Here is a 23,497-nt window from a genome sequence, read left to right as displayed (position 1 = left end):
ATGCGTGGGCGGGGTATACGGGAAACATTTTACACGATCCAGAAAACCCGCGGGTTATATGCGTGTGCGGGTTATCTGCGTGGGCGGGTTATATGGGTGAAAATACGGTAGATCAACATAGATTAACTCCAAAGTTAACACCAGACCAATAACCAAGTAAACAATACCCCAATCAAGAAGTTGCCAAAAAAGCCAATAGCAAATAGCTCAATTGAAGAATCTCTAAGTCCTTCCCCACCAACACTGACTAGCGAGTCACTAGAACAGGGGTCCTCAAACTACAGCCCACAGGCCGGATATGGCCCACCAAAGCCATTAATCCGGCCCATGAGGCTGCCTTGCCCACATCACACCGCCTACCAGCTGGCCCCCACTCGCCTTCTGCACATCCCGTTTTTGGCCTTCTCAGCCTCCAGAGAGAGAGGGAGAGGGACGGACAGACACACAGACATCCCTCACACACACCCCAAGGCTGCCACATCCCTTCACTAACCTGCTTTTTATCCCCTAGGAGCATAACAAATTAAAGTTTAATTTGTGCGTATTGTTTGGATTGCTAAATTGGCCACGTCCGCCCAGTCACATGACCACTTAGCCATGCCCACCCAGGTGGTCCAGTCCCCCAACAGTCTGAAGGACCCTGAAATGGTCCCCTGTTTAAAAAGTTTGAAGACCCCTGCATTAGAATATAAACTGAGAGCAAACAGCACTCCTTACTAAAACTGATGATGTTACCTAGTTTAGGCAATGAAACGTCTGCAAGAAAACAAACAAGTTCAGAGAGCACCAGGGACCCCTCATGCCATTCCTGACCTACAAATATTTTCCTTTATTAGAACCAGCAGGTTGCTAATATGTTAATTTTTATGTTCATGGTTTTCTCAGTCCGTAAAGTCCTGTCTACCTGTGAGGCTGTCAAGACATGTTTGGAATCAATCTAATCAGTTCAGCCTTTCTCATGCTTTGAGTCTTAAGGAGGAAATATACTGTCATTTCTTTGGGATTTTCAGTGCAGGAAGGGTCAGCTAGGTTGAACCTTAAGAGTTTTGTAATGAGGGTCTTTAAGATACAATGCACTAATCAAACCATACAATGTTTGTCTTAAATCTTTTCTGTAATAGCCCATGGATCTTCATGGAGGAAGGCTGGAGTTTTTATTACATGACCTTTCAGGAATTTGGAAAGGCCGGAGACATTCGACAATTGCAAACAGTTGCTAATACCTGTTCTAGGTCGATTCAAACTGGAAAACCAAATATTTAATTAAATATCGATCAGGATGAATATGACCCTCTTTCCCCCTTCTCTAACCAGGGACTGGTTGTCAGTACAGTTCTGAATTGCTTGGTATGTTCATTTGCATAGTCATACAATTTGATCTTGGTTGATCCTGAAAAGCTAAGGTGGAGTAGGATCTATCTAATTACTTGGTTTCAACTGCAGATTGAGAAGTTTTAAAAAAAATCAGAATCAATAGCAAATCATGTCTGCATTATTGTCCATTATTGTCCATTAGCATGGATGTGTCCGTGACTATGTTAGAGTTGAGCTTGACTTGAAGAAGTAGCACTTGTACTGCTGTGCATAAAAAAATGAACATGGAAAGCATCTGGCCACAAGGGAGAGCCAGAGGATAGTATGTTACCTGGCAAATTTCAGTAGTGGTGGCAGTGGCTGATGTAACAAGAGGTAAGATGAGTGTCAATCCCAGCAGATCTGTCAAACTCCTAAACCTTTTAAGCTAGCTGCCTTACTTGCTCTTAATTCCACAAGAACTTGGGAGCAAAGGAACAGCAATGGAATCAGGGGCCGTTGCTTCTACCGAGTTGCCTTCTCTTTTCACATCAAGAGAGAAACTGGCAACCAGGATAGTGAAAGTGATCCTCTAATACAGGCCTGTGAAACTGGCGCACTGTGGGTCGGATGTGTCACATAAGCCACTCCCACCGCAAAGGCAAAAAATGTGGTGATACATCACACGTGACATGATCGAGCTTGTCATCCGTAATCTAATAGATATAGAAATCAGCATGCAAGATTGTTTGCAGGAATTTGGGAATTTCATACCTATTCCATCTGAGAGAATAATTTTGCTCAACAGAGATCTCCTTCCTTTCTTCCCTCCTAGTTCTTGACTTACAACCATTCATTTAGTGACTGCCGTTGCAACGGCACTGAAAAAAAATGATTTATGACCATTTTTCACATTTATGAACGCTGCATGGTCACATGATCAAAATTAAGATGCTTGGCAACTGGCATGTATTTATGACAGTTGCAGTGTCCCGGGATCATAATTTTGTGATCACCTTTTGCAACCTTCTGACAAGCAAAGTCAAATGGACTTACTAACTTAGCAAACTGCAGTGATTCGCTTGACAACTGCAGCAAGAACAGTTGTAAAATGGGACAAAACTCACTGAACAACTGTCTAGCTTAGCAGTAGAAATTTTGGGTTCAATTGTGGTTGTTAAGTCGAGGACCATTTGCATATGCATGATATAGATCCATCCAGTGACGTTCGGTGAGGTTTATGGCTGGTGAGGCAAGCGGGCAAAAGCCGCCCTATGTCGGACACAGCGGCAGGGCGTTTGGACGCCCCGGCGCCGTGTCCACCATAGAGCGGGATGCATCCCGCTCTATGTCGGACATGGCAGCAGGGCTTTAAAGCCCTGGCGCCGTGTCCACCATAGAGGAAAAACTTCCTTAGACCAACGGAAGACTTTAAAAGCAGAGAGGACCTATGAAAAGCTTCAAAGAATCAATGCTGGATGGAACCAAAGCCCCCCTGCCACCCCGGGGATAGAGGCAAAAGCCGCCCTGCTGCTATGTCCAAAAGCCCTGGCCTGCTGCTATGTCCAAAAACCCTGGCAGCCACTATGTCCCACATAAAAAATAAAGTGCCAGCCCGCGTGCCAGCAGAGGTGGGTAAAACACACACACACAAACAAATTACTTACAATAATACAATTACTTACAAATTACATTAATTTTGAATTCCTCCCCCCTCCCTCCGACCCACATACCTTTTCCAGCTGTGTCACAGAGGATTTCAACTCTGCTCTTGTCTGCCATGATGAAAATGTAAAAATGTAAAAAGAAAAAGGCAACAGCTGCTAAGGTCAGGTTGGATTAACTGCTGCCAGAGTCCCCAATGGATGACTCTGCTTAACTGTTTAAAAAAAAGCCTCTAAAACAGTGCCCTCTACAGGAGGAGGCGAGAGAACCATGTGCCTCATCTACATAAGGAATTTTTCGGCTTTTAACCCTTGCTTAGCTCTGCTTGAGTGATCATAAAGATAGACTAAATGAGGCATGTGGTTCTCCTGCTTCCTCCTGTAGAAGGCACTTTTTAGAGGCTTTTTTACAGTTAAGCACTAAGCAGAGTCATCCACTGTGACTCTGGCAGCAACTACCTCAGCCTTTTTCCTTTTAATTTTTTTTCTTTTCATGATGACAGTGGTGAGGCCCTGCCTCCCCTGACTGCACGTCACTGGATCCATCCATACATCTACACACAAGTACACACATACAAGATTTGGCAAGTGATTTTTGTATATATGTGTTCCTTATCCCAATCGACAACTCTGAAAGCAGAGTTCAGTGGAATCATAGCAAAACCAAAAGCAATACTACTAGGTGGTGCCTTTTAATATCGAGTTGTATTCAAAATGCATGCAAAGATCCAAAGACCCGCATTTTAAAACACAGTCAGAACTATGCTGGATGAGATCAAAGACCACAAAGTCCTACATTTTATTCTAGTGGCCAAGCATAGCAAACTGATTCATGCTTTCCCCAAAGTTTTACTGGAGGTAACAGAGAGGCACCATGGCACATTGCCATTAATAGCTTTATCTTCCCTGAATTTATCTAATGCCCATTTAAAACAATCTAAGGAAGCTGTCTCTGCTTCTTGAACTGCATAATTTAAGCACAAGTTCTATGAAATTAGAGAGTATTTTTTCTGAACTCTTAGAAATGGTGCAAGGACAGAGAATGTTTACAAGTAAAACATAAATAATCCAGATAATCCATTAGTAGACTGTGGCTTATTCTGACAACCAAATTTTGAAAAGACAATAAACAAGTAATAAGACCTTCTCCATCACAGTTTATTCTGCCAAGATTAACTAAAATGCTTCCTATACCTATCTACTCTTTAAATTTCTAAATTAGTAACAAGTTTAACTTGTTAGAGCAACAACATAGCTATCTATGACAATCTCCTTCATTACTCCTTTCCCGCAGTTCTTGTTTACATCATTAGCTTTTATACAGTGCACCTCAATCTGATGCTTGCTGGATGTTGGGGACTACAATTTCCATCCTAATCCACAGTCAGCACAATCTATGATGTGTAACCTGGTGTGCACCAGGTCAGGAAAGGCTCATGAAGTACAAAGGGACGGCAGAGTTAAATGTGCAGTGTTCGATGTGGATGCCAAAATAATAATAATAATAAAAAAAAACCAAAAGATTAGTCCCAAAGCAAAAGGAGAAAATGATAAAAGCAGTGGCAGAAAAGATAATTAAACACGCTGAAAAACCCACAACATACTATTCCCTTTCCTCTTGCTCCTCTTGCCAGCGTCGCTTCCTGAGAACAGAAGAAAAATAATTAAAGTTAAAAGAGAGAGAAAGAGAGAGAGAGAGCTTCCAACAGGTTACCGTATTAATAAGGAGTCAGGATTCTCCTCTCTGGCTGACATTTCACAATCCTAGGAAAGAAGCATTTTACCAAATCTGATCAGAAAAAAAGAAAAAGAAATAAACTTTGCTCACAAAGAGAGATATTTCTGGACTATGACAGTTCTCAACAGTTCTCAGCTTTTTCTGAAATCAGTTGTGCCCTTCTTATCAAATCTGACTTGAATCTACTTCCCCAAATTTCAAATGTCAAATAAATATGGTTGCACAAACATATCTGGCCAGAGAAATAAGAAAAAAAGATTCTGCACAAAGACAGTACATAATCCCAAAATGCATTTAAGACCTGCAAATGAAAATTATAAATGCAGAAACAGACTAGTTGATATCCATGAGTCTCCCCTTCAGAAATACTGTCATCCCAGGAGAAAATAAAAGTTTATATACATATAACAGCATTTTTTTCACTTTCATTTGTTGGGGTTGGAATTTTTTTCTTTTTTAAAACCCTTTTTAAAATTCTCTTTTCCATCGTAACACCCTGAACTACATATACATACATTGCACATGTACCTATATTTCACACTATTCCAAAATAGAGATTATAGGATAAAAGAAACAAACCAACGGTTAACAAATACCAATGAATCAATCTTTGATCAGGTGAAACTAATTTCAATTAATTTCAAAGGATTTCAATACAATCCTCTCAAAATACTTGAGAAAACGATAGATTCTGTTATTTGAAGATATGAGACAGACGAATAACTATCTCTTGCAGATGATATTACAGCTGATCAGACGATTTAATTTCATCGAGCATCTCTGCTTCCCACTGCAGACTTGTATCAATATACATAAAGGCCAATGACAGTAACAGTTATTTCTCTCCCCTTCATTTTGGCAAAGTTATAATTAATGATGTATTGTTTGATCCAACCCTTTGTGCTACTAGCTTCTGATTCAAGATACCCCATGCCAGCTTTTATTTTGACAGATGTAATGTCTGTACCAATAAAGGCACCATATGTTGTCCTGGAAAATAAATATCCATAAAAACAAATATCTGCCTTCTGCATCAAACTATTTTTCAGGCGAAGAAGGATGTTATCCTAGCATTGCATAGTTGTTAACATTTTTCCCCCCTACATTGTGCATACATACTGCAAGCAACTTGTCTCTCCACTTCTGGAATTGTGAATCACAAGGACTCTGAATGACAAACCCCACTGACATTGAAGTTTCATTTGGTAGAAAAAGATATGGAGAAGGACTTTATCAGTAGCTAAGCCAAAACATAAGCCTGTTCCTGCTTTACACCTTAATTGTTCACCACTGTTTTGAATTACTAAGACTTATACGTTTCTCTCATTAGATTTAAGAATTGTTTTTAATAACACATCCCCCACCCTATTATGATGAGGAGGATGAGGAAGATACAAAGCATTCCGTATATTTTAACTTCTTCTATATTTTGACCTTTGAAATAGATTTCCTCTCCATTTAATTCTTCTTTCTGTACTCCATTCTTTCCATTGTGAGGAACAAACCAATTACCATAGATATCAGCAGGTTTAGTATTTTTTTCACCCTTAATTTTTATTGGTGGAAAAGCAGCATAAAGAGAATGCAATGAAATACAATACAATGCGGTAGAAGCCAAAACAAAAATGGGACTGGGATAAATATGACAGAACAGGATGCTTTTCTTGCGAATCTGCTTTAGGAAGGCAAAATCAAGGACAATAGGCCACAGTTCAAGGTAGTAGATATATAAATGAAGATTGAGAAATGTACAAAGAATACTAGATTACGGCAATGGCAAAACACATATGAACTGTTCTCAAGAACCCTAAGTGGACAGGTCTATGCAGTTGACAAAGGCCAAGTTCCAACTCAAAGAGGTCTTCATTTCTGACTAAAATTAAATACAGTGAATATGAGTCCCTTTATGTTTAACATTTCCCAATTTCCCATTAAAAATTACAATCTAGCAGTTTCTACTAGAAAGGCCATTCAAGACTTTGGAGAAAGGACAGGCTGTTTCTCTTCAATTTGGTCTTTAGGAGGGCAGATGAGGCTGGACTTCAAACTACACCATAGCCTTATTACAGTGGTTCCCAAACTTAACTGGCTGGAGAATTCTGGGAGTTGAAGTCCACAAGTCTTAAAGTTGCCTTATTATTTTTATAACCACCATGGCTTGAGATACCAAATGAGATCCAGACAATTGAGAGGGGGGGTGTCTTAGGAGATGCTAACCTCCAGGACATGCTTTTTTTTTCTTTTTTCCATTTTGAAATTATGAAGCATTTCCCCAACATTGTGATTTAAAACAAAAGCATCAAGCTATTTGCATGTGCAAATATTTGGGATGCCTAAGTAGCTGTTTGAACAGCAAAGTCTTGAACTGCTGTTTATAGCAAGAATATCTGCTTCAGAAATTTCTCCTAACTTCATCCCAGCTGTTATTTGATCCAAGAAGATGTTCCTTCACTCCTTTTTTTTTTTTAAAAAAAGTTATACTTGCCTGTCAGCATCAGTTACCAATGCCAGACGTCCATAATCCCAGGCCACTTTCCGCAAAATGGAAAAAACAAAGAGCAGTGCCTGTAAAAAGGCAAATAAGGAAATATAAGGCAAAAATGTGATCATTTGGCAGTGTTCCCTTCATCAGCCTCTAATGCAGTGTTTCTCAACCTTGGCAACTTGAAGATGTCTGGACATCAACTCCCAGAATTCCCCAGCCAGCATTCCCGCGAATGCTGGCTGGGGAATTCTGGGAGTTGAAGTCCGGACATCTTCAAGTTGCCAAGGTTGAGAAACACTGCTCTAATGCTATCCCAATTCTGAATCCAAAAATATTTTGTAATAAATAAGTGAATAAATTGCCCCATATCAAAACATAGAACCTCTTCATTGACTAGGGGAGACATGATAGCAGTGTTCCAATATCTCAGGGGTTGCCACAAAGAAGAGGGAGTCAAAATATTCTCCAAGGCACCTGAGGGTAGAACAAGAAGCAATGGGTGGAAACTAATCAAGGAGAGAAGCAATTTAGAACTGAGGAGAAATTTCCTGACAGTTAGAACAATTAATCAGTGGAACAGCTTGCCTCCAGAAGTTGTGAATGCCCCAAACTGGAAATCTTTAAGAAGATGTTCGATAGCCATTTGTCTGAAATGGTATAGGGTTGGATAGGCAGGGGGTTGGACTAGAAGACCTCCAAGGTCCCTTCCAACTCTGCTATTGTATTGTATTGTATTGTAAAATCCAAATTTGCCAGGTCATATCCCAAAAGAAGCTTACACAGACTGCATAAAAGACAACATATGATCTGCTAACTTCAGATTCTAATAAAGGATACAGACCAATTTTCTGCCAGCACTTTGATTCTATTGGATGGGCAGTGCTTTGGCAGCAAGCAAAAGATCTTTCAGGTAACTTCAAGGATTTCAGACCTCGTGTTTGCAGAATAAGACATAAAAGTCCCACATCTCCAACTATTTATGATAACTCACGGCAGAATTATGAGGCCTGATGTGGCATCATATTCCCCTCTACAGTTTTCAATGATGGAACTTTCTCCCATGGATGTAGGATAGGAGTGGACTTTTCCAGATTTTGCTGAAATACAGTTCTGATCAGCTTCAACCAGCATGACTAATAATGTGGACAGCTGGAGGCTATGGTTCAGTCGCATCCGAACAACCATAGGCTCCCTATTCCTATGGCAGTACATAGAAGCTTAGATTTAACCTGCTTTCAATGTATATGAGATAGCTCAGGTTCTTTTTTAAAACCATTTTTCAGAGCGCTTTAGAACAAAGTAAGATCCAAGGCGGTAGGCAAAAAGGATTGCTTACATCTTACTTGGAGCTTCTCCCAACCCCCTCTGCTCCTCCAGCTACCTAGGGCTTCAGATCAGTTATTTCTGCTGCCACCAATGAACTTCAGATGGCAGAGCTGAAAAGAGCCTTAACCAGATTTTTTTTTTGTAAGATGGACCACTGCCAGTTAGGATTGTCTAGGCTGGCAAAATTAGGGGAATCAATCATGACTGGAAGCCTTTATCAGAATGCAGCTGCATGGGCACATTCTAGAGCAGGAGTGTCAAACTAGATTTCAATGACGGCTGTATCAGGGTTGTGTTTGACCTCGGTAGGCTGGGCACGGCCAGCTCAACATCACTTGTGTCGGGGGTATCTGTAGAGGCCCAAGTGATCTGCCAGCGAAAACATTTTTGGATGTGATGGCCTCCTGCAACCGTCTGCCAGTGAAAACAGAGCTTGGGAGGGCAGAGGCACCTCAGACTAGTCCTTCACTGTTTCCAGGATGGCCCTCTGGGCCAGATCTAAGCACCCTGTGGGCCAGATCCGGTCTGTGGGCCTTGAGTTTGACACCCCTGTTCTAGAGGTACCACTGAGCACCCATGCCGCTACATTCTGATAAAGATTTCTAGTTCAGTCATTATTCCCATCACTGGTTTTGAAAAAGCTACTACGTTTGCCAATTGAAGGGACTGAGTTGATATAAAACTTTACATCAGGGATCCCCAAACCTCAGTCCATGGATTGGCACCGGTCTGCAGTATGCCAGAAACTGGTTCACGCAAAAAAGCAAAGCCCCATCAATGGGATAGAGGCAGCACAGGAAACCACACATCCCTCTGGTCTGTAGAAAAACCTCTCTCTATGGAATCTGTCCCGGGTGTCCAAAAGGTTGGAGGCTTTTGCCTTACATGTCTTAGGCCCAAATTACCTGCATGCTTCCACCTGTTGCATAGCCAATGCCACATTCTTAGATCCTTATGCAGGTCCCATTACAAATACATTTAACATCAACAAAGTCTGCCTTTTTCGGTGATGGATCCTAAATGATGGGATAAATTGCTATTGGGAATGAGGCAGAATTATTTAACTGGATGTAACACATGTTGATAAATTACTTGCATTGGTATCTTAGATCCTTGAGAGATGTTAGCAATCCTGACAATGCGTTCTCACATCCCACATGAGTTGCTGTCCCTCTTTTGTCCCACAAAAGACCTTTGTCTGCTTACCCAGGCAAAGCAACCTTGCATGGGTGCCAAACTGCAGTCGAGTAACAAAATGAGCATGCAAAAGACCCTAAATAAAAAAAGCTTTTGTTGAACCCATACGCTGCCTATGTGTGAGGTCTTGCTTTGTGTGCTTTGAATAGCCTCTGCATGGGATGAGCCCCTTTGAACCAAGCTGGAGGACAGCAGCACTTACAAGAAAGCACATGAAATCGAGGGCGAGGACGGTGGGCACCCCTCCGAAGGGCAATCCTTGCAGCACAGTACTGCGGATGCGCGCGCTGTAGCAGTAATCCTTGGTGCTGCTGTTGTTGCAGCTGGAAGACCTGCAGGTGGTCCCTGCAGAGCCCAGGGTGACGATCACAAAGGGAAGCATCTCTATTGCTTCATTGTTTTACCTGCGGAAGAAGGAAAAGAACTTGGTTAGAAGCAAATGGGAAAAATGCCCAGCTTAACTGGCAGGTTATTTGGACTAGAAAACAACCAAGCAGTACTTCAGACGGAGGAAAAAATCTGGCATCACATGGCACCAGGAGGCATGGTCAAGGAAAAAAATTCCTCAGTGCCAGGGCAACCAGACTAATTTAACCCATTGCTCGGACTCTCCAAGCAGTGCACAGGAAAATGACTAGTTTCCTTTTGACAACTACTCTACAGCAATCATTATTGCCTTACTTTGCTTAACTGCCCAAGACTGAAAACAAGACAGCAGGATAAGCTTTTGGATGAGATACCCTGCAGATATAACCCTACACAGTTTTCATACATTTAGAAACATCTGAGACCATATAACAATCTGCCTATGTACTATTTTTTTGATTAAAAAAATTAAGAATAACGAACTAATACAAAGTTAAATAAAATGGAGAAAAAGAAAGAAATAAGCTAAAAACGCAATAAGAAAAAAGAAAATAGAAAAAAAGAAGTAGAAAGAAGCATAAAGAAGTAGGTTATGATATCCTTCACCGAAGTTGATAAGTACAATTATACTTCTCCAAAATTACATCATGATTGTCTTCTTTCTATAATCTATCATCAAAACCATAAATCACATGTTCTTTTTTTCCATGTTTATGCAAAAAGTTCATAAGAAGTTTCTGGTCACCACTGGAAACTTTAGATATTGTCTTTTCTCTAATCAAAGAAGTCAGTTTGCCCATCTCAACAAAGTCTGTCAATTTCACCAGCCATTCTTCCATGGTGAGCAATGCTGAAACTTGCCATCTTTGTGTATCTTGAAGCAGCAATCATATACTAAAATAATCTCCCATGGCTTTTTTTCTGTTTGTCCTTCAATTTTAAAAGAAACAAGTTCTTCTTTTATATCCTTTTTTTATTATTATTCCTGTAAACGCTTTTTCCATTTTCTTTTGAAAAGCATTCAAACTATTGGAAACAGTTGTAGCCATCTTTGTATCATTTCCTCAAACAATTTCTGCAATAAATATGATGAAATGCCCCTATCTGTAATTTGTTCTCTCCTTCTTTTTCCCAATTTTTCTGCTTTTCTTGTTGTTGCCATTATGATAAAGGGAACCTACTACATATGAAGTACTAGGATAAAAGTAAAAAGACAGCTTCTCCTTTTTTGTTTTGCTTTCCTCTGCCTTTAATATTTAATTCCAATTATCTCTCTGCAGCTAAAGTCACACAGCCTGGCTCAAATTACCCTTATCTTCTTATTTTGTACCAATTATCTACTTTGTTTAATAGTAAACAATCAGCATTCCCAAGAAGGTCCAGACTGTCTAATTAATTTTAATGTTTTAAAAGGCACTTTTGTCAGAAAAAAAGTTTATTCTTTTGTTTTCTAAAATTATCTTTACTTTTATCCATTTAACACTTCCTTGAATCCTGATATGGTTCAGCTTTTTCCTGTTAAACTCTTTTAAGACAGTGGGTTTTTTTTTTAGTCTTCTTAATTCTAAAAAAAGAAGGCAATTCACTGAGTGTCTTTGTTCTTCCTGCTGTTGGAATATCACTCTTAGATTGTAAATTAATTTGATCCAAAATTGTTTATGAGAGAGTGAGGTTTTTTCTGGTCATATGTCCAGAAAAAGTGCACAGCAGATATGGGTGCATTGAAATTCCCTTGACTCTCAAGCCACTCAACTCACAATCAACCACAAAAAATTCCTGTAGTCTCTTTGCAAGGGGCAGGTTATCCAGAGTGCAAATGGGACATTTCCCAATCTCCCATTTCTCCACAGAGATTTTTGTCAGCCAGAACTTCTGCTGGCTGCCAATTTCATCATGGTGTTATCCAAGCTCATTGACAGAGACATCTAATCTGCCACAGGTCCTCACCCAGAAGCCATTGAATTTCTGCCTATGTTTTGATAGGGGTGGTGAAGTTTCATCTCTTTTATCTGTACTACACTGAAACATGTCCTTCTAATCCTGGACATTTCATGTACTTGAAGGGCTCACTGAAATGTCATCAGATCATACAAGAGCTTTTAATGCCAGCAAGGGTAACATTCATTTTGTCCAACTAATCATAAGTGTATGGTCACAGCCTATTGTTTTGCAGACAGCATGGATTAGCATAGGAAATTGACTAAAGCCAATCCAACTAAGAAAAAAAGGAAATCGGAAATCGGCTTATAGTTGGATGCTAAAATACAGTCTGTATTATAGTTTTTCACACTACGGCATAGAGCATAGACACAAAGACTGAATCAGTCCCCCTCCACCAGAACTTTTTATTGTACAAAACTAAAGCCATACTTTATTCTACCCTTCGCATTAATGTTAAGCGTAATACTATTCTATTTCTAAGATTATTTATAATCCATACATTTCTACATTCTATTCCTATTATGGCACTATGTTTTCTTATCTTAAGTACTACTTCTTTTGATCTCTCTTTCCCACCCAGGTCTTCAGCTCTTGTAGTCTATCTCATTCCATTTGCATCTGAAAACCCTTTTCACTCTTTTATAGACTTGCCAAAAGGCTTTTCTCTCCCTCAGCATTCAGTGTTTGTGAAGCTGGTCAGTAGAGCTCTTCCAGGGTGGTTGCAAGCAGTGGGTTTGTTTGGGGTTTTCAGACTCTTAAGTGGGCTTTTCTCTTCCCCATCTCTTAGCGTCTTGCAGCTCAGAGAAGTTTCTCTTGCTATCTAAAGCAGCGCTCACCAACCTGGTGATGCGTGAGAAAATTCTGGTGGTCTGCAGAAAAACTATTTGCATTTTTTATATTGCACTAAATACTATTTCCCTTTTTAAAAAAAAAAAATCATATTAGTGGTCCGTGGGGTTTAAAATTACAAATTTAGTGGTCCCTGAGGTCCGAAAGGTAGATGACCCCTGATCTAAAGGATGGATGTCTAATCTTGGCAACTTAAGACTCGTGGACTTCCAACTCCCAAAATTCCCCATTCAACCATTCTGGGAGATGAAGTCCATAAGACTTGAAGTTGCTAAGATTGGAGAGTCTGATCTAAAGACTACTGTTGAGGTGCTTTCCTTCGGGTTGCAGTTAATATTTCCATATGTCTTCTGTCTTCCTGGCTTGATGCTGTTCCTGAACACACCCATGCAGATGCTTGTTTTCAGTTTTTTTTTAAAAAAAATAAACTCACCAATTAAGGGGAGGTGGGGCTGCTTTAACCCTCTTTCCCAGGTAGCACCAAAACTCTGGATCCCAGGAGGAAAATTGCTCACTCGACATGGCGAGCTGGCTCTTCCAGTCAATCTTGCCAATCCTGATGTAGATTAAATCTGTAAAACCCATTTCCTCAAGCCCAGGGCTGACTTGGCATAGCAAATTGAGTCTAATGCTAAAAGCTGAAGTCCGATTCTTTTAGGTTGCTTTATAACTCGAAAAACACAAAACACCACCCCAGCAGTGAACATTGGCAACTGAATATGCTTCATTATAAAACCTGCAGTGTCACATCACTGGAGTCCCTCACACACACACACCTGTTTTCTCTAATTAATTCCTACTGGCTTGAATGAGGCTGGCTCACATGGATGGAGGCTGGCAGAAGAATGGTAAACAAAGGGCCATGCAGGATATTGATTGACAGGCAGTGCACATAGAGGGAATCACCATCTGGCTGGGACTCAGCTTACTTAATAAGAGGCACAAAAGATCTGGGAAGAGAGCCACTTTATGCATTAAATTCAAAGATGGGATGCAGAGATAGGGAGAGGGGGCCTCTTCTATAGCTCTAGATGGAGAAAAAGACAAAAATCAAAACAGCAAGTCTGAGATCTGAGAGTGCAAGTCAGAATCAGCACTGTGAAGAACCTTTGGGAGAAAACAGTAAGACAAAAGCCTGCAGAAATGGATAAACTATGAATAATGTTTGGAATAAAAAGAGTTATTCCCTTATCCTACAGAAGGGATTTATAGTGAAAAGTCAGAGGGCTTATTTTACAGTTGGGTCTTATTTTGGGCAAATAGGGTATGTATGTATTAGGTATGTTTGCTGCCTTGAGTTACTTATAAAAATAATGAAGGTGAGATAAAAACAAATAAGTAATAATATAGTTTTTATAAGTTCCATAAAATAAAACTCCTAGAGTCAGTTTGATGTAGTAGATAAGGCATCAAGCGAGAAGCTGAGAGACTATGAATTATAGTGTTACCTAAGGCAGTGGTTCCCAAACTTGGCAACAGCAGAGCTGGCTGGAGAATTCTGGGAGTTGAAGTCCACAAGTCTTAAAGTTGCCAAGTTTGGGAACCACTGACCTAAGACATAAAGCCATTTGGGTGACCATGAGCCAGGTGTACCATCTGCCTATAAATAAATGGCCCAAAATTGGAAAGGTGTGACCAAGGTTGTTGAAATCATCTTATTTAATATACATACATACATACATACATACATACATACATACATACATATATATATATATATATATATATATACACATACATACATACATACATACACACACACACACACACACACAGAATATGTAATGAAAAAATGCTGGACACGTTTCCTTGAAAATAAGAAAGGGTCTTATTTTCTTTTGACCCCCGAAATAAGCGTTTGGCCTTATTTCTGGGGAGGTCTTATTATTTTTGAGGTGCGGGAGGCAGTGAGTGTGGTCACCTCATGGCTGCTGTTGTGTTGCAATAATTTCAGGGAGGGCTTATTTTAGTGCATGATGCGCTCAAAAGCCGGATTGGTTTTATTATCCAGGGAGGTCTTATTTTCAGGGAAACAGAGTAGAATAGGAAATAGAAAAAAATCAATAACAAATATCATATGCTAATGACAACATTTTGATGGCTGGAAACAAGGAAAATCTACATAATTATTGAACCCAAAATCTGATCTGCTACTCAGTATTAAAGAAAACTAAAATTACACTGATAGGCTGACCAATCCAGAGAAGATTGGGGGAGAAGAAGTTGAAGTAGTTACAAACTTCATATTCCTAGGTTCAACAATTCATGTAGTGATGAAATAAGCGCTAGCTACTTGGGAAAAAAAACTATGACATATATGGACAAAATATTAAAATGCAGAAATATCATACTGCCATTGTACTTGCTGTCAAAACCATGGTATTCCTAGCTAAAACATATGGCTGTGAAAGATAGCCCATAAGAAAGGATGAAGAAATTAAAAATAAACACATTTGAATTGTGGTGCTGGATAACACTTATTGACATTACCTTGGACCATGAGAAGAACAATAAATTGAATTCTGGAGGAAATAAAATTAAATTCCTTATTAGAACCACTAATTATGAAGTTTAAGATATTTTGGAACCTAACACAAAGGAAGAAGTCACTGGAGAAGTCCCTGATGCCACGAAAATTTGAAGGCATGCAAAAGAGGCTAATGGAGGACAAGATAAGATACTATTACTAATAATGCAAGCATTAGCTTGCAAGAACTCAAAGCAATCAGTGACAGAAATTCTGGCAAACTGATATCTGATGGATCATGAACAGCTGGTAGCCATTGAACAACAACACTAAGTGTAAATGCAGTGCTTTTTAATGAATTAATAATAAATTAATTAATAACTAACTAAAATAATTGTTATATAATGTGTAACAATATAATCAATAGAGTTCTATGGATTCTACTGCTACAGCATGCAAACTATAACACATTAATATGGAGTGATAAAAACTAGCCAGTCTTTATTTGCACTAGTTTATAACTTGAACAATTTGAATATTTTCTTTATTTGTCAATTTTGTATACAAGAAAATAGGAGAGAAATGCCATCTATACAATTATTGACATATATGAAAAAAAAAACCAAGTTTCTTCCAAAGCCTCTTAATTTATCTTCTAATGATTCTGACCTTAAAAATCAGACAATTTAGCAAAGCATATCCTGGGCTTTGCTTAGCCAGTTTTGAATGGAGAGATCTTTTCCAGTGAAATATTACTCCTGCCATAGCAACCAAAGTCAACATTTGCGTCACAAATGACTCTGCAATTATTTAACACAGTCTACTGATTCCAATCTGTATAGGTTGTGCTATAACTTTAGTAATCTCAGGAAATACTGAGATCAAGAAATGTATTCTACAGTGCATGATAATCAGTTACCCAAACTTTGCAACTAGCAAAAAGTTCCTGTGCATGGGACAGCCTGTGTAGCAAAGGCGCTACTTTCACTGAAAGGATCTGTTTCTGCCACTCTTCAGCCCCTCCCTGGGACAGTCCAACAGCCATAGCATCAACAGGGTCTCATTTAGCCCTCATCTGACCCTCTCAATCAAGGCACAAGCAGGCTGACTCACCCCCAAGGACAAGTATTTGCATAGGCGTTACTTCTGACAGTAGAGAGTAACCAACTATTTTTATCCTCTTCCACTCCAAGACCACAAAGGGATTTATGTGTTTTTATAATAATTATTTTAACCAAATAACCTCCAGGTGAGGGGGTGATTAGGCTCAGAAAGAAACTCAGTGAGCTTCAAAGGCTAAAGCTGGACTCTTCCTGAAGGATCTTCACCTGATCCACCAAGCACAAAATCTCCACACCTTTTAAATATCTCCTATCATTCATATGGCATTTTCACCCTCTTCCCATTTCATTGGTAAACAGCTTGTTGGCCTGATTGTCGAGCCAAAAGAGGGAAAAGGTGCTGTGACTTCAGACCTTGCTTAGGTCCTTCCTGGGTTTCGCAACTCTCTATTTAAACAATTTAGCCTTCCCCTGTAAACCGGCAGAAGTGACTCCCCTGTAAACCGGCAGAAGTGACTCCAGGAGAGAAAGGGGGGTGGGTGGGAAGAAACAAGGAGGAGTCACCACCTCTTCAACTTTTGTGGGTCGGTACAGGTCTATATTTGTTTGCTTTCAACCAATTGTTTTTGATTTGCTCAGCAGAATATGCCTTTCCGTCCTCAAAGTCTTCCTTTAGATGCAGTTAAAATACATTTTCTTTTCAGTTCAAAGATTTTAATACTGGGAAGGGGCTTTTTCCTAATCCTTCAATCAGGTGGCCCATATCTTTCAATGACAGTGAGATGGGTGATATATAAATTTAATAAACATAAATAAAAAATAAAATTCTCTTCTGTGCAATGTGGTTGTGTGGGCATTACTACTGGTACTGGGACTTTCCTGGGATTTGTTGAGGTTTTAGTAGCTCTGAATAGCTCTGCTCTCTCCCTAAATCTTTTATCTCCCTCCCTCAAATTTCATGGAACCTACACAGGTTCTCAATATGAAATTCCAGGTAAAATATCATTTTATTAAAAGTAACCAAACTACTTTTTACATGACTCCCCTTCCCCTTTTAAAATAGTTATTTGTGCTCAACAGCAAGAGGGCACCAGCTTTGGAACAGTAAAGAACATCAAAGCTATTTTCCATTTTGCAGTTGTTAATAAGACACTTCATGAATTTAACTTAAGGGGATGAGCTAGACAGATGATCTAGACAGTTGGAAGCATTGCACAAAAACTTAGAAATGTGGTTTTGCAGAACTGGCAACTTAATATGGGAAAATGTAGTTTGCACAACAGAGGTGACACCAGAGAAGACAGAGCAGGAAAAGGGAGATAATTTATGCTAGCAACTGAATATTTTTTTCACTGGGAGAGATCAGGCCTGTGATAATGATAGTCAGTGTGAAAAGAATGTGTTTTCCCTTGTGTTCTCTCAAAAATTTGATTCTTAAAAAAAACCCTTTTTCTAATACAGTATCATTGAGTTCTGATAGACTTTACAAGATTGTTCCCCAAGCTGTTGTTCTTACTTAATTCCTTTTTTTTAATTTTGTCCCTCTTTATTTTGCCCAGCAATTCTTTCATAGTCAGAAAAAGGATACAAGACTTTTCACAACAGCACTGTACCTTTCTTATTCAGAAAGGATAACCTCTTTTTCTGTCAAAACTTCCCCTGCTATCATTGATTTTCAGATACTTAAACAAGTTCTCAAAAAGATAAGTAATTGTTCATTGTATACACTACAGGAGCAAGGTAGGAGAATTTTAGGATGAAATTTAGGTCATAATACCATTTCTAGAGGGATGTTTAGGACAATGAGTCTTTGGTCTGTCTGTCTGTCTGTCTGTCTGTCTGTCTGTATCCATCCATCCATCCATCCATCCATCTATCCACACACACAATATAACTACATAGCAATTTCTAATATTTAAAGTATGTAGCAACACAATAAAATTGACATAAAAAGGCTTCAGTGTCTTAACTATATAACATATTGTAAATAGTCCTTTTCCCTAGGGAAAAGAGGGCACATTAGATACCCCAATACTGAACCATTTAGTAACAGGAGTAATTTTCTTTCCAGTTTTCAGCAAGAAAACATGTTATATTTTCAGTATGTATCAATCACAAAAGGAGAAAAGGAGGGTGAAAATGCCAAAGTTATCCCAGTAGAACTCTAATTTTTTTACTTTTCTGAAAAGCCAAGCTGGCATGGATATACAGTCCAACTTTCCAGAAAATCAATAAAAAGTAATCTGGCATTGTCTTATATTGAGATCAATTGGTGGTTATCTGCCTTTTAAATAGATAAGTGAGGAGGAGGAAAAGGAGAAAGTGGTGTTTGGGGATTTAATATCTTCCTGTCCATTTGTGGAAACAGATATTTTACAGCACCCATTCTGGCTTCTGAATTTGTTTCTTTGTAAAATTTATTAGCCACCCATCTTTACCACAAGGCAACTCTGAGAAGCTAACATTATTAAAAAAAATAAAATTGTGCAAAGCCTATTGATATAAATACAATACAATACTATAAAAATCCCTATAATCAGTCTGGATTCAGAGGATGTTTCGTCAAAAGCTCTAAATAGCTTGTGCTCAGGGTACCTGAAGGACTTATCTTTTCCCATATGACCGTAGAAATCCTTTACAATCTGCTAAAGAAGCTTTCCTTGGCATCTTGGCAAAGTCCAAAGCCTTACTTGCTAGATTTAGATAAACAACCTCACTGCATCTCGTCTGCACTATGGAACACTTATTTTGGAATATCATTCGGTTCAAAGGCCACTTGTCCTGTCCTAGCAGTAAGATGGAACACCCATATATTCAACCTTGTTATGTTACTTATTATCCTGCTGACTCTTTTATTCATTTTACTATGTTATTGTTTGTAAATATTTGATGCCTGGCTTTGCAATGTTTGTGAATTTCAAACCTTCCAATAGTAGTAATGCAGTAGATTAAAAATGCACCAAATGAATTACCTGTAAATACTGGCTCCTGCAAGCAAATTTTACCTGGTACTTTTTAAAGAATGAAAGTTAAACAATAATGCCTTGCTCATGCAGACATACAAGTAGTCCTCCACTTACGTCCACAATTGTACCCAAAATTTCTGTTGCTAAGTGAGTTTTGCCCTATTTTGCAACATTTCTTGGGACATTTGTTAAGTGAATCACTGTAGCTGTTAATTTAGTAACACAATTGTTAGGTGAATTTGACTTCTCTATTGACTTTGCTTGTCAGAAGCAAAGGGGGTGACATGACTTGGACAGTGCAACCATGATAAATATGAACCAGTTGCCAAGCATCCAAAATTTGATCATGTGACCATAGGGATGCTGCAATGGTTTGAAAAACAGTCATAAGCCACTCTTTTCAGTGCTCTTACAATTTTGAATTTGGTCACTAAATGAATGGTTGTAAGTCAAAGATGACCAGTCCTTGCAGACTGTTTTGGGAAGAGAAGCTCTGGGAGATGCATACTGAATTCTTTGAATTCTCCACAGAAGGCTTTGACACCAGGCAAGTTCTACACTGGACCATATAAGGCTGGGAAGGCTGGTTAACTGGGAAAGCTGAACTACCATTATGGCAGAAGAGCACAGTCTAAATATACATCAATATAGCAACCATTTAGTTTAAAGTGAAAAAACGATTGGATTCCCTTTACTTTATTCACATTTAGTTAGAAATATCACACTTTATTCTCTAGTAACCATGTACAGATTTGCAATTTTGTACGGCATTTGAAGGCTAAATCCTCGCATTTGGATAATTGATTTCCATATTTTATATCAAAACTATGGGCTGAATTAGGCAGTGCTAAGGCTTCAAGAATAAGGTTAGGAAGGGCTAACTAGGTAGTTGACCTTCCACTCATCAACTAAACCTGATGTGGAAAATGGGAAATTTCATTTATCCCATCTCTCCTTTTTCTGCCTTGTATATACTCCCTTGGAAAACTGTAGTTTTACTTTGCAGTTTTACTTCCTAGCTGATTCCTTATTAGATCAGGTTTTGAAATCACTGCTAGGGACAATAAACGCAGCTCAGATTTTCATGTTTTAATGGTAGATAAAACAACTGGAATTTGATGCGGCTTCTAAAATAATTGATCTAGTTGGATTATAAATCATTAATAGCAGATTTTCATAATATTATTGCACAGTTCCTTCTGTGGATTAAATATTTCCCCATTATTTATCCCCTGAAATATTTCTCAGATAACTTTAGAAATTTGTGAATTATTGGAATCTCTTCATTCATTTTGATACAAAATCCCTTTTTAAAATACATTTGCTCCAATTAAAAAATGTCTGCTGCCTTGCCAAATTCTGCCATTTTTAAATTTTATTTTGTTCAGGTAATTTATTAGCTTTTACTTTTCCCTGAACCAATATTTCTTAAGGTTCTAAATTATGTGCAGTTGAAAATGGAATATGTTAATATGCAGTACGGAATTACATTTTTCCCTAGAAGTTCCTGAAATAATTTCTTTTGAGGCTCCATTTTCATAACTGTTCATTTCAAATAAGTCACTATTATGTATGCATACTCAACATGCAATGTTTTTTAAAAAAATGATTATTGCCACCGGTAGTACTGTATTCCCCAATGCTAATGCGACATAGCCACAATTTTTTGCATATGTGAGTATCTGTGGCTGCATCACTGTTCAACCTTTCAAATAGTCTCTTGAATCATATACAAGTTGTTGCAAAACCAATTTTATGTTGCAAAGAACAGTGAAATAATGAAACACATGGGAGTAAATATGTGAACTGTATTTCATTAATTTATTTTGAATGAAATGTAACTTCACTTTAATCAAGGTAATTTTTTTTCTTTAATGTGGCCTCCAGCTGACCAAAAAAAGTGTCTAATAAATAATTGTGGGATCACCTTTATGAGCATGAAGTGGTTCAGCTTATGTCCAAGAAAACAATGCAAGAATTGACTTAAATTGAATGGATTTCAGCAAACAAAGAAGTATCTATATTCTTGGTGAAAGTTGGCTGCTTGGCAATGTAACAATCTGGATACATTAAGTGAGAAAGTATAACTATCATAACGTACCTGTGTACTTTACTAATGTGCTTTAATTATGTTAATAATTAACAAGAAATCTGATCAAAGGTGACATTTTGTGGAGAATATATTTTATACCACTAAAGTGTGTAAAAAGAAATACCTGCTACTATTTGTGAATGATAGGAAACCAAACTGTGATATGGATATATGTGAGTAAAATTAATATTTAATGCTCTACTTCTTTATGATGAGAATATTATTAAAGACAAAGTCTGTGGCACAGGTGTGCCTGGAACAGTAGCAGCTGGCCTCAAGGTCCCTTAAGTGTCAGGGCACTGAGCTGAAAGAAATCACAAACCTTTTCCTTTCTTGTCCCTGGACTACAGTACCACCCTCAATCATTAACTACTTAATACAGTTATTTCCTATACCCTGTGTTGCAACCTCATTATTCCTAAAATAGAAGGTCTATTAACTTGAAGAGGAAAAGATGACAAGAAATACACGCTGATAAGTTGCTGGATACCTCAGTGGATGAAAGATTTTTCATGTCAAAAGGCCCGCATAGAAACAAGCAAGCCACATTCTGAAAGGGGAATAAAGAGACAAATTCTACATCAACACGCAACAATTGAGGTGATGCAGGGCATCCTGTAGATATTTTAACCTGTGAGTGAGATGGAGAGACATGTTAGTCATGTGACTAGCAAAATGTCACAGCTAAAAATGCTACATCAGACTCATCAGTCTAGAGAAATCCCCAAAGTCCATGTGATGAAACACATTCCTACTTTTCTAGTCTATGGTGCCTATTGGGAGGATTAATATATTTAAAGAATACAAGGCATGTACTCCAAAATATCCGTATGAATTGCATAATTTGGCAATAAAATACCTTTTAAATTTAGCATTTAGTAGGATGTATATAACTGGTTTCACCATTATAATCTTGTTAAGAAGTTTCCTTCATTTCAACAGCTATTTAATTTCAAGTTAAAGTTCTAACCGAATCCAAGCAGATTTGATACAACGTTCACATAAAAGTAATTGTAACAAAGATCCCGAAAGTTTCTTTTTATCTACTGCATGGGTGAAAACTGAACAATCACTCTGCTGTTTATACTCATAGACAGAATGGACAGAAATGGAAAAAATATATTGAACAAAACAAATACATTCAGGAAGTCAATTGTAGAGATAAAAATGCTAATTTCTCCAGTGGTTAGGATCCGATTAATAAAATATCCACAAAATATCCACAAAAGAAAGTGAAAAACCCCAAAAATGTGGCTAAGCCACAATGTGTATTGCCCACTGTCTTCTTTTAGAGATCAAATACGTTTCCATTTTTTATTTTAAAAAAAAGACCATCACAAAGATGCTCTGGGACTAGATATTTCAGACTTTACTATGTATATATTCACTTATGGAAAGCTCAATGCTCCTTCATAATGGGAAACTAGAAATGCACTACTCCAGTCACATCCAGCAGCATACGATCTACTGGAAGACCAAAGCTTTCTAGAATAGTACTCTGCTTCTTACTGGGTGTCAAAACAAAGCAACTGGAATCCATTGGGTCTGCACAACAGTGGATCCCACAATGTGGCGAGTTATGGCCAAGGGTTTAGATTAGCATATAAAATGTTATGACATCTGCAGATACTCCAAATATTTTGGTATTTACCCTTGGAGAAACTTAGCAAGATATTATCATAAGGGATATAATTTTCAAAGCATTGAAGAGTCCTAGATCTTCATGTTATTCCTTCAGTGAGACAAGTTGCAATTGGCCTGGGCTGCCAATGAAGAAGGCAAATGCAGCATCCTTGTTTCATGTTAAAAAGAGGTGTTCCAAATTTAAAATGGAACATTCTCACATTTTCCTGTTTAGAACTCAAGGCTTTTCCATAATGGTCTGAATAACTCCAAATCTCAAACTTGAAATACTATGTACACCCTTACAAATATACCTGCTCAGCTTTCTGATCCTCCTTTATTACTTAGCTGTCTTAATATTCAATGTTTATTAATTGTGTACACTATCATTATTTGGTGTGACTCAGAGCTGAGAACATAATGCTTCCT

At 38.4% G+C, this 23,497-nt stretch overlaps 1 protein-coding gene across 2 annotated transcripts in view; it reads right to left on the bottom strand.

The window, feature by feature from the left end:
• The window catches only part of TMEM63B (transmembrane protein 63B), an 86,758-nt gene that overhangs the window by 30,511 nt on the left and 32,750 nt on the right, over positions 1-23,497 (bottom strand). The window contains exons 2-4 of one of the 2 annotated variants that reach the window (XM_032217091.1): positions 9,906-10,107; positions 7,181-7,260; positions 4,562-4,600 (exon numbers count right to left, since the gene is read on the bottom strand). In XM_032217091.1, the coding sequence (XP_032072982.1) occupies positions 4,562-4,600; positions 7,181-7,260; positions 9,906-10,085 (299 nt within the window). In that variant the 5' untranslated portion in view covers positions 10,086-10,107. The remainder of the gene's footprint in view (positions 1-4,561; positions 4,601-7,180; positions 7,261-9,905; positions 10,108-23,497) is intronic. The other variant, XM_032217092.1, reaches the window with a different exon arrangement.

This window comes from Thamnophis elegans, chromosome 4, assembly GCF_009769535.1.
Source record: "Thamnophis elegans isolate rThaEle1 chromosome 4, rThaEle1.pri, whole genome shotgun sequence".
In the NCBI taxonomy this organism is placed as follows: domain Eukaryota; kingdom Metazoa; phylum Chordata; class Lepidosauria; order Squamata; family Colubridae; genus Thamnophis; species Thamnophis elegans.
The sequence above is the reverse complement of the archived record's forward strand: the minus strand, read 5'-3'. Positions and strand labels throughout refer to the sequence as shown.